Raw genomic sequence first — 12,482 nt, 5'->3', positions numbered from 1 at the left:
AGGCTCTGGCTCATTTTATTCACATCCTGCCGGTTTCACTACAGTATGACGCAGCCTGGACGAGTCCCCGTGAAGCTCGCTAATCTTCCTCCTCGGTTAATGTTCACTCCTGGAGCTCTGCAGGGGAGGTTCTGACACAAGACTTTGCTCTCGGTGTGCACCTGTAACACACATATGACCTACAGGAATTCGCTCGGGTTGCTCATTAATCTCAAAGTCAAAAGCGTGCAGATCCCCTGCGTCGCTAACAAGGAGTCGTGTCTGGACGTGATATCATCATGGGGAAGTGCTCAGGGTGCCATCTAGAGGGACAATGAGCTTTCAATTCGGCCATTACTGCTCGTCTGATGCACAGATAAGATCGGGCCGGTAATTGGATTTAGCAAATCAGTTTAATTATCCAGAGACTGATACAGGCCATGTTACACATATCATTAAAAACAAGAGGAAAGGGTTTTTTTGTGGATGTATGATTGTTTCTATACAACAAATTTGATAAAAGAATAAAAATCCAGTCAGGAATTAGACAGTGAATGAAAGGAAGAAAATTATATGGAGTCCAAATGTAACATTTGTATCTCCACCAGAAGAACTTGTGTAACAACAGGAGAGAAGATGTGATCAGACTCCCTCACCCCCACACTCAAGTTTCAAGTCAAGTCAAGTTTATTACTATAGCGCTTTTCACAACAGACATTGTCTCAAAGCAACTTTACAGAAATCAACAGTGAAGGTGAATGATGTGTGTTTATCCCTGATGAGCAGCCATGGTGACTGTGGAAAGGAAAAACACCCTTAGATGTTATGAGGAAGAAACCTTGAGAGAAACCAAACTCAAAAGGGAAACCCATCCTCATTTGGGTGACACTCACACATGGAGGTGGAAGTTTATTGGTTTGGGGTTGTTTTGGAGAAGTGAAGGTTCCAGAAAGTAGAAGTGACCCAACATGGCTCCCCTTCCATACTTCACCTCCATGTGATTCCATCTGGACTGCGGCTCATTGGAAGTGACTTCACGGTACAACAAGAGGATGATCTGAAGCAAACGTCTGTGTGTAATTTAGAGAGCAGACAGACGTCTGGAGTGATATCTATCATGGAACGTCCTGCCCAGTCACTGCACCTCAATGCTACTGAACTGCTCTGAGATGAACAACTAGCAAAGAACAACTCTGGTGAGTATGTCATGTGAATGTTTGTTTAGAGATGCTAAAGGAGGATTTTCCCCTGGGTATAAAGCAAAACTGATCATGCACATGTCTAAAAAAGCTAATACCTAGTCACAAGAACGTTCTGGGTTCTTTGTCCAAGTCTTCATATGTTTTGATCTGGTTTTTCTCTCAGTTTAGTATTAGCAACATTTTATTAGCATGTTTATGTAATATTTTGTCGAATGTAACATTTAAGCTAGCTCACCAAGCTTAGCAGTGCCTGACTTTCTCAACACCCTTGTAGCTGAATGAAAATCTTCAAAAAATCTGGTGGAACATCTTCCTGGAAGAGTAGAGTTTATTATCAGAGCAAATGGAGACTAAATGTAGACTGAGAGGTTCAAAAAGCACACAGCAATCTTCTCCTCAGGTGTCCACAAACATTTGGTCAAACAGTGCATGTTAAAGGAGAACAGAACACTAATAATAATGATAATACCTTCTTTCAGTTTATTATTAGCGATATTTTTAGCATTTCTAGCAGCTAGCACACACACAAATCTCCACAAAATCTTCCCAGAAGAATGGAGGTTAGTCTACGAGTGAATGAAGACAAAATGTGTACAAAAGGATGAAGATCCCTGGTGTGAAGAACACCTAGCAGCTAGCAGGACATTAGTGAACTTGCTAGCAGTTGTTCCTAGCATTCGGATTCTCCTTATTTCCTTTTAGACGAAACAGGTGAAAGACTAATTATATTTTTCTTAAAAAAAAAAAAAATGATATAAATGTAATATTCTGTTCTTCAGAAAAGATTTTGCGTCGCAACTGTGGGTTTGTTGGGTTTTTTTGTAGATTTTGTTTTGTTGCGTGTTTTTTTCTTCAGTAAAACAATATTTGGAGCTTTAAAGTCCATTAAAATAAAATCAGTGTCCTACATTGAGCACAGCGTGAGTGCACTGACCGTGACCGTGTCACTGCACAACAGCACAGAGGACAATGTTTTGAATCACTAAACGTGGATCTCCGGGGGGTTCTGAGGGTCCTTACATCACACATTGTTCTCATTAAGCATGATAAAAATGTCCAGGCTTCATAATCACTCACAGGGGGGGTTATAGGGGAGACCTACCTGGCAACCGCAGAGTTACTGAGTTCACGAAGGTATTTAAAAGCGTTCAAAGAGATGCCAGGTTTCCAGAAATGGAAAATATCTCTTTCTATAGCTCTAATCCCTGTTGAAGACCTTTGGGATGAATGTTTCACCCTGACTGCACCCCAGACCTCCTCACTTCACCTACATCAGCATCCACAATCTCTCCACAAAATCTAGTGGAACATCTTCCCAGATGAGTGGAACTTATATTAAGAGCAAATGAAGATGGAGATGGAGATGGAACGTGATCTTATGGTCAGGTGTCCACAAACTGTTGTCCGTGTTTTTTGAGAATCCTCATGTTAGTGAAACACTTCCTGTTGAGTATCAGTGGTTTGTATAAAACACATGATTGGTCTCCTGGAGGTGATGAAGTTCAGAGAGTTGAAACGAGTTGTTTGCTGGAGCTTCCTTGCTGCATCGCTGCCATAGCAACATCAAGCCATGCTGACAGACTACCTTAATGAGTCTTAATGTACCGTCCATTAATGTTGATGTCAGAGGCGTCCTTTTATTTATTTATTTATTTATTATAAACCCCTTTAAGACTCTGTTTTCACTCGTCATGTTCAGATCGCTTCAGTTCTATTATGTAATGAGCAGAAACAGTTCCAGGATCATCCTTTAATGAGTTTATGTACGATGTGCTGATTGAACCCCAGGCCTCGTTCTCCATCCAACACCTCAGAAAGATAATTAATGACTGATTAAACACGAATCCCACAGACGTAACACATATCTTTCTTCTTTCCTTCCATCTTTTCTTTTTCTTTACTTTCTAACATTCATTCTAATTTACATACTTCCTTTTTTTACCTCTTTTCTTTATTTCTTCCTTACTCCATTCTCTCTATCTTTTCCTCCTCCTCCTTTTCCTCTTCCTACTTTCTAACTTCCTTACCAATTTCCTTACTTCATACCTTTCTTTCTTTCCTCCTTTTTATTTTTTATACTTACTTTCCTACTTTAATCTTTCCAAAATGTCTTTCCACCTTTGTGTATTTCCTTCCTTCCTTCCGTCATTGTTTTCTTCTCTCTATCTTTTCTTCTTTCTGTCGTTACTTACAGCACTTCCTACATACCCTTGTTCCTCCTTTCTGTGTTTCTTTCTTCCTACCTTCTTTTTACTCACTTACTTACCTATTTCCTTCATTTATTCCTCCTTCTTTCCTTCATTCCTTCCTTTCTTGCTTGCCTACTTCATTTTTCCTTCTTTCTTTCTTTCTTTCTTTCTTTCTTTCTTTCTTTCTTTCTTTCTTTCTTTATTTACTTACCATCTCCCTTTTTTTCTTCTCTCTATCCTTTCTTCCTCCTCACATCCTTATCCTTTCTTCCATCCTTGTTTCCTTAATTGCCTATCCTTTTTTTTTTTTACCTAATTTCCTTCCTCCCTCCTTCTCTCGCTCCCTCAGTGCATGATGAATTACTCCCTTTTAGCTTTATTTGCTGGGATGAAATGAGAAAGGATGTTTTATTCTGAGAAGGTGTTTTCAGGTGGTTAAAAGCCGATGCAAAAGCTCAGGTGTGATGTTCAGGTGTGATGTTCAGGTGTGATGTTCAGGTGTTCACATGGTCCTGTAGTGAAAGTACAGTGAGGAACCCAGATGCTGATCTTTCCACAGCTCTTGTTACTCAGTAGAATGTAAACTTCGACCTTCAGCTGCACTAATAACCAACAAGCGCAATCACAGGATTATTAACATTCCTGGTGTAGCAGTAAGTTCAGCAGAGCTACACGGAGGGATCAGACTGCATTTCTTCATCAATCCGCTTAACTGTTTCAAACATCCAACAGCTCAGCAGGACAAAGTAGGAAACGTGACTCAGATCTGAACATTTGGCTCAAGGTCCTACACCTCGGTGCTGAACAGGAACAGGAAACCTTTACCTCCCTGTGATAGAACTTAATATCACTAACAGCCCAATATCAGGAGGACAGGATGTTCTTCATAACGTTTTCGGAAAAACAGAAAAACATCCTAATACATTTAGAGAGGATTCGGATGATGATTTGTGGATCCTCCTAAACGAATAAAGATGGAGGTCAGAGTAGAGTGAAAAACTATACTTTTACAAAGTAGCTTCAGAAAAAGCTTTGTACCAGTTGTAGGTGGACTGATTTGAAGACCAAAGTGGTTAGCTCTAGTGATCCTGGTGTCCAAAATCAATGCTTGAGATAAAAGAGACCCAGCCAGATATCCAACGAGACAGGTTTGTTAGCTTGTTGATCAGAGTTTTATAATTAAGATGTTCCACTGGATTTTGTGGAGATTCATTCAGCCACAAGTGTGTTGAGAAGAGATGAAGAGGCCTGGGGGTGCTGTTAGTGTTCACATTCATCCCAATAGCTCTAGAGCAGGAGATCTTCCACACACTGCCAAACCATGTAAAGCAGATCTTCATGGAGCTGGCTTTGTGTATAGATGTATTGTCATGCTGGAACAGGTTTGGGTCTCCTAGTTCAAGTGAAGGAGAATTTCTATACCACAGCATTCAAACACGTCCAATACAGTTGTGTCGCCAACATTTAGAGGAAGAACTACATATGGGTGGAAAAGTCGGGTGTCCCAATACTTTTGGCAATACAGAAGATATATATATATGTACATATTAGGGCTGTGAAAATTAATGCATTAATAACATTATTGCTAATTAATTTAAATTTATTAACACACAATTAATGCAGCGCGATAAATTAAAACCTTAAAATGATAAACTCCAGCAAAAAAAACAAATTTTAATCAATAAACATTTGTTTTGCTGATGTCTGAAATCGAGCACCAGAATCCGCCATGATGCGCACATCCGGCGATTAAAACCGTCCGTGTGGAAACAAAACATACTTACTATTAAAAGCTTTTACAAGAATATTTAGTCTTCATGCTTTATGTTGAGTTTGGTTTCATGAATAATAAACATACATTTGCATAAATCATCAATATTTACGCATGTTGATTAGAGTATTGAACACCTAAAAGTTATAAATGTATGGTACAGTTACTACTGATAAAAATGTGCTATTAAAGTGCTACACTTCGATTGTCACTAAAGTGTGTGTGTGTGTGTGTGTGTGTGTGTGTGTGTGTGTGTGTGTGTGTGTTAGACCATGTGAGCTGTCACTGTCTGATCTCCTCTTACTCACAGTTCTCTCTACTCTGTTCTGTGCAGTACAGTTCACACCAAACACTAAGTGTGTGAGAATGATTCATAAACGAGTAGCAGCTCAGATAGAAATCATCGGTTATCAATGATGGCGATGATGGCGATGATGATGGAGATCACTGGGGGGGTGTAAACAATCCGTCCTACACGGATACGCTTGCGTACGCTGAGTCACGTACAATAATGGCTGTAGGTGATGGAGGCAGCGATAATAACGTGGCTGTGGTCAGAAGGTTATGAGGTCTGATAGAGAGAGAGAGAACGTCAGATCAGCTGCAGACTGAAAGTGTAAACACCAGCAGAACGAGTCCATCATGCAGGTTTTTACTGCTGCAAATAACCGGATTTGATACCCAGATTCAGCAATAGATACAAAACCATGTTATAGTGTGTGTTGAATCACTGCTTCCTCCTTCTTCTTGGATTTTACACAAATGGAATATGTGTGATGATCCAGGGAGCAATAAAATGAGTATCTTTTCTTTCTATGGCTTTTTCTTGCGTCTGAATGAAAATGAACAGTGTTTATTCTCTCCTTTGATATCCATGGAGATACTCAGCACGTGGGCACGTGGGCGTCTTCGATATCGTCACCGTGTTTTTGCACCACGGTCACACTGCAGACGTGGGCGTCTGGTATTGACGGGTCGTTCTGGAACGATTCGAGTCTTTAAACCGACTCAGCAGAACGACTCGTCTAGAGAACGATTCATTAATTTTGAACGAGTCTTTAATGAGTGGAAACATCTACAGAAATCTCATTGATCTTCAGGGTGGTTTCCCATTGAAGAGAAATCCATCCATCATGAATGACGTCTAAACAATAAAGCACAGTGACACACACACACACACACACACACACACACACAGAAGGAAGCAGAGCTTTCAGTGATCAGCCTTGAGGGGAACCAGAGACAAAGAGGACAATTCTCGTATCTTCTGGGTGAGAAGGTGGACAAGTTCAGCATCTGTTCTTCTTCACTCTTCTTCTTCTGCTCTCGTTGTTATAATGTTTCAGATGTTCTATATATAATACAACATGGTGTTACATCACAGTCTGAATGTAAATTAGAGAGAGAGAGAGAGAGAGATGGGCCAAGTGGGAGAGAGATATAGGGACAGAGAGAGATAAGATAGAGAGATATAGATGGGAATAGAGAGATAGTGAGACAAAGAGAGATTGAATAGAGAGAAAGATAGATATAGAGAAACAGAGAGAGATCGAGAGACTAATTAGGTCTAATGAACTCTTGATGAATAAACATGCTGTGGGAGACCCTCCAGGTGTCAACAAACAAGCCCACACACACACACACACACACACACACAGCAGAAGTAAATGACTCACATGGAGGATTATTCACACCACATGGCCGTATGGGTTCAAAATTCGAGTCATGTGATCAGCAACTGATGCTGTGAACACTGTAAAGAGCCTCCAGTTCCAGTTCAACCCAAAGGTGTTCAGTGGGTTTGAGGAGGATGATGAGGATGAGGAGATTGAGAAGGTTGAGGATGCTGATGAGGTTGAGTAGTATGAGGATGCTGATGAGGTTGAGGATGTTGAGGTTCAAGCTCTGCCCAGGACACTTGAGTTGTTCCACTTCAACCTTTGCAGTAAACACCATAGCTCAGGTTTGTGTAGACCATGGTCATGCTGGAACAGTGCCTGGAACTACATCTGTGGTCTTCTAACTAACAATATGGAGAAGAATCCTATAAAGGTGTGATGATCAGGGACACATATTTTGGTGAACACCATAAACCCCTGATCATCATGATAGCTGGTTTTGGTAGAAGACAACACACACAAAGTTTCTGTGTTCTGATTTTCTAGAAGTGTGAGAATGATGTGATTAAGAAGAACCTCAGGAACCTGAAGGTTTTGTTCAAACCAGTCGGGTTTTATTCAGCTGGAGCTAAGAAATAACTCATTCTTCCTACTCACGATTTGTTTGTTTTTTTGTACCCTACATTTGCTAGATGCCTACACACAGTCTGTGTCTCAATCTGAGCTTGTGTGTGAGCCACATTAGCATACACCTATACTCATGGTGTGTTTGTGTGTGTGTGTGTGTGTGTGTGTGTGTGTGTAGGTGTCACAACATTGTTATTAAGCTTTTCAGCATCTTGTCACTCTTAAGGTCTTTTTTATTGAATTTGGATGAACACTCTTCGTATAAGGAATAATGAGGACCTGTGCTGCATTTAAAGTTCTTCCTTTCCACAGACAGATGATGCACAGGGGTGCCAATACTTTGTGCACAGGGTCAGAATGGCGTATATGAGTTGTATGGGATAAATTTACAAAAAAGTTCTGACAATGGGCAAAATATGGTGTTTATGCGCCCCCTGGTGGTTACGTGATACGTTGCAGGAGGAACATTTGTACGTGTGTGTGTGTGTGTGTGTGTTTTAAACTTCCTGCTAACTAGAACAGAATTCAATAAAAACCAAGCAAAAGCTCCATCCTGACACTAATTAAGTGGATAAAATATGGCCAAAAGTTTGTGGACACCCAACCATAAGATTGATATTTGCTTCCACCATCTCCAACCCATGGAAAGCAGATCTTCATGGAGCTGGATATGTGCACAGGAGCATTGTCATGCTGTAACAGATTCGGGTCTCTTTCATGCTCCTGCACCAGAGACATCCTGCACAATCGTGTGCCTCTGTTTTTGGTTTGGTATAGTTTGCTGAGGAACCACGTGTGGTTGGAGAAGTCGGGTGTCCCAATACTTTTGGGCACACTGTGTGTATAAATTGAAATGTTTTGCTCAAATTTTTTCCTGCTTTGTTCCAGAGACTCTTCACATATAAATAAAGCAGGGGGGTGAATCCCACTGCATCAGTGAGTGTAAAAAGTTTGATTAGGTTTTGTTTGGTTACAATTTTTCAGGTCCTGGAATAAGCTCCACCCAAAACAGGACAAAGGTGTTAAGCCCCGCCCCTTTTCCTTATATGGCACATTTTAATATTTAGATAAAAACAATTCGGGGGAAAAAACAGAGGTGTGCATGTGATTTTATTGAAGAAGAAGAAGAAGAAGAAGAAGAAGAAACCCTGATGTCTTTAAGAGGACGTGTTTATTTTGTTGTTGAGGAAAATAAAGCGTGTGAGAAAGCGGTGAAAACGTGTACGACGTCTGTAGTGAAACGACAAACAGTAATTCGGTTTATTATTAAGAGAAAAAAAACATTGCATGGAGCTGAAACTCGATTTGTTGAATAATAACACGCACTTTTATTTTCTGCAGAACAGTAAATCCTGAGGACACGTTTTCCTCCATCAGAAAGAAATCAGTTTCAGTAGGTTTCATCATCCGGTTTGTTCTGATTCCAAAAGTATTGGGACACCTGACACTCAGCAGAAACTTGGACCACACAGTTTTAAATGCTGGAACATGAAATTCTCCACTTCGATTGAACTAAAAACCAGTTCCAGCATCACAATGCCCCTGTGCACAAAGATCTCCATGGGTTGGAAATGTGTGAAGGATCTCCCTCATCCCTATCAAAGAGCTTTGGGATGAACGTGAATGCTGACTACATCTCCTACAGCCGTATCTGACTTCACTAACACCCTGAATGAAATCTCTAAAATCCAGAGGAACATCTTCCCAGAAGAGTGGAGCTCATTAGCCGAGCGATTGGAGACTAGATGTGGAATGGGATACTCAATGGAATGGTCAGGTGTCCACAAACTGTTGACGACACAGTAAGAAACTTCTAATATCTCCAGATCACCTCGTATTAGACAGATATTAAAGATATCGAACGCAGTCCGTTGGGTATTGAAGAGATCAGAGAAGATCAGTTATTTCTGCCGAGTCAGCACAAAAGTGTTAAAACCGTTTTACTATAAATAATCTCGAATTACAGACTTACGACCAAAAACACACAAATTTCCCAAGGGATTGAAGTATCAGTGTACGGTGTTACTATAGAAACGATAGCGTATTAGCGCTAGCTTCAATTAGCTTTCATTAAAAAATTTGCCAATCGACAATTTTGGACCAATCAGAATGGAGAATCCGGCAGCGCTGTAGTGTTGGAGAGAAATGTTACAAATAACACACACACACACACACACACACACACACACACACACACACACACACACATCTCATTATTATGCGTGCCGGTCCTCTGATGGTTGTGACATCATCAACACGCTCAGTCCTGATTGGTCGGTCGGGGGGAATTCACGGCAGCGTCTCAGGTCACACTCGGGTCACGGCGTGAGGTTCATGGTGGGGTCACGGTGGATTCAGGGTTTGAGCTTGAGCCAGGGGTGCAGCAGCGTAAGTATGGACAGCAGGGACGAGGTGAGACCACACGCCCCGACGAACCCCGCGCCTGTGGGATAGAGACCCAGTTTGTCCAGCGGGATGAAGACGTCACACAGGTTCTTCAGCGTGTCCAGCAGGAGCGGAGGGTTGCTGCGCAGGACGGCTGAGAGCAGACGCAGCTGCTGCTGGATCCTGGCCGAGAAGACAGACGCGCAGCGCGGCGTGGACGAGGAGGACTCGTCGTTCTCGACGGCCCCCGAGAGGTGCGCTTTGGACGTGCGCCGCTCACGCTCCATCAAACCGTGGATCTCATACACGTCACGTGTCAAGTTCAGGATCAGAGCAAACAGGTAGTACCTACAGAGAGAGGGGGAGGGGTGAAGGGAAAGAAAAATAAACGGGAGAATAAATGAAGGAAGAAAAGAAGGAATGTGAACACGTGAGGACGCGAGGATGAGAGGACGTAAGGATGCGAGGATGAGAGGACGTGAGGATGCGAGGATGATAAACGTGAAGAGGTGAGAACAAAAAGACATGAGGACGAGAGAAGGAGTGTATTTGAGAATGAGAAACATGAAGACGTGAGGACGAGAGAAGGAGAAACGTGAGGATAAGAAGAGAATAAAAGAGTGAGAGAAGGAGAAGAAGGTGACCTGAAGGATCTCTGACTCCACTTGTCCTGGTCGAGACGAGGCAGCAGTCCAGTCTTTCCGGCCCACAGCAGGTTATCACAGATGAAGTACATCACTCGGTTTAAATGAGACACGGTGATGCAGAGACGCAGGACGAAGTCGGAGAGATGAATCGCACGCTTCGCTGCTTCCAGAGCTTCAGCTGAGTTCCCTAACCGCATCACTGTACACACACACACACACACACACACACACGTAAATACGTCTGGAACAAAAAGATTTGACAGGAAAGGAGTGGGACACGTTCGAGACGAGAGGATGAGACACGTGCGAGACGTGAGGATGAGACACGTGCGAGACGTGAGGACGTACGCTTTCTGCTGATACTCAGATGAGCTTCCAGCTGCTTGATGGTGCTTATCAGCTCAGCCGCAGCTCCTCCTTTGTGCAGTGTGTATCCCAGCAGGGTGCAGGCATACTGTGCTGCCCTGTTCACACACACACACACACACACACACACACACACAACCTACTTCATCAAGCTTTCACTGAGAGAAATCTCTGAGATATACAGTGTGATTTTGGAGATAAACCATGTCCTGAATTTTCTTGTTCAGAGGAACCTGACACCTCTGACCTGGAGAACCTTCAGGAGAATGTTTCAGACAAACCCTTTAGAGAACCTTCAGAAGAACCCATAAGGAGAAACTTTGGAAGAACCCTTAAAAGAACTTTCAGAAGAACCCTGAGGACAGGGGGTTGCATTCCAACCAATAAAGAGCCACACCTGATCTGATTTTCATTTTCACACAATAAGATTTAAACAGGTATAATTTACCAGTTTAATTTTAATTAACCTTGAGGAGAACGTTTCTGGAGAACCTTCAGGTGGACCTTTAGCCCTGCACACACCTGATTCACCTTACACCATCTGTACATAACATGCAGGACACTGGTTCTACTAGAACCGACCTCAGGAACCTCCTGGGATGAGTTCAGGTCCACGCGGTCACGTGATCTCACCTGAACACGCGCTCTCGTGCTTGGCTCTGAGCGCTGAATCTCACCCACGTCTCCATGTCCACGCGCGTCCTTTTTCCGCTGACCTTTACTCAGTAAAACACGCGTTTCTGCGCCGCTCTCACGTGCACACGTTCTAACCGCGCGCGCGTGAAGAGGGAGATTCGGGTTTCACGCGCGTGTTTTTACCGCAAACGCAGCGGGTTATTTGTTTTATTTTGAATGCCCGTTTATCACTGACTTCCGGGTTACGGCTCCCGCAGAGGGACAAACTCGTCTCGCTCGATGTATCGTACAATTGATACGATTGGTTAAAAATAAATGGCGTCATATTTTAGACAAAATAATGTATTTATATATAAATATATCATTTCACTTAATAATAAGCTACATTATATTAAATAAAGACACCAAACATACCAAATTAAGTGTTGTGCAAAAGTATTTGCCCCCAAACATACCAACTCACTACTGGGGTCCTGTTTTTGCATATTTTACTATAATTAATGTCTCAGATTCTTAAAACAAATTCATTTTTATTTCTGAACGTAAAATAATTATTTAAATTATTCCAGGAAAATGTTTATGCAACACCTCAACTGCTGATGTAAAAAAGTAATCTCCCCCCCCCGATCCCCCCTTCCATAATTGTAGTAACTGCAACCAAACCCTTCAGATATCTACCAGGCTTTACTGTGTAGGAACTCAGTTTCCTTCACAAAAAAACTTTTATTAAGCCACTATGGAAAGAATCTCTTTCAGGACGTTATCTCTTTAGCATCTTTTCCATCGATTAAGAGAAGTTCACTCAGGAACCGGAACAAAAGGCGTCCGCACAGCATCATACGACCTCCACCATGTTGCATGTGTACGATGTTTGACCTGAGAAACGCTGTGCTAACTTCATGCCAGTGGCTCTTAGTCCACAGTGTGTTATTCCTGATGGCTTGCCTGTGTATCAGGATCATCTGCCCATTTCAATCTGCCAATTTGATTGTAACAAATGTGCAGTATAATTGCAAAATTGAAGCATTTTTTAGATGATAAACAATGGTGGAAACTCGGCT

The 12,482-nt window shown here is 42.1% G+C and overlaps 1 protein-coding gene across 1 annotated transcript; it reads right to left on the bottom strand.

Annotated features, from left to right (window-relative positions):
- Positions 1–8,687: 8,687 nt before the first annotated feature.
- pex11b (peroxisomal biogenesis factor 11 beta) lies at positions 8,688–11,683 on the bottom strand. Its single transcript, XM_046843761.1, has 4 exons — positions 11,419–11,683; positions 10,768–10,883; positions 10,417–10,618; positions 8,688–10,120 (listed from the first exon to the last, which is right to left on the bottom strand). The coding sequence occupies exons 1-4, from the start codon at positions 11,472–11,474 to the stop codon at positions 9,742–9,744; spliced, it is 753 nt and encodes a 250-aa protein (XP_046699717.1). The 5' UTR covers positions 11,475–11,683; the 3' UTR covers positions 8,688–9,741.
- Between the last annotated feature and the right edge of the window lie 799 nt (positions 11,684–12,482).

Source organism: Silurus meridionalis, chromosome 29, assembly GCF_014805685.1.
Source record: "Silurus meridionalis isolate SWU-2019-XX chromosome 29, ASM1480568v1, whole genome shotgun sequence".
Lineage (NCBI taxonomy): Eukaryota > Metazoa > Chordata > Actinopteri > Siluriformes > Siluridae > Silurus > Silurus meridionalis.
Note: the sequence above shows the minus strand (reverse complement) of the source record. Positions and strands in the feature narration are given on the sequence as shown.

Bases quoted from the DNA above. Each gene is read 5' to 3' on its own strand.
- pex11b (XM_046843761.1), bottom strand. From the start codon at position 11,474: ATGGAGACGTGGGTGAGATTCAGCGCTCAGAGCCAAGCACGAGAGCGC. The intron at 10,884-11,418 runs GTGAGATCACGT...GTGTGTGAACAG, and splicing joins GCACGAGAGCGCGTGTTCAG to GGCAGCACAGTATGCCTGCA. The intron at 10,121-10,416 runs GTCACCTTCTTC...CTCTCTCTGTAG, and splicing joins TGGAGTCAGAGATCCTTCAG to GTACTACCTGTTTGCTCTGA.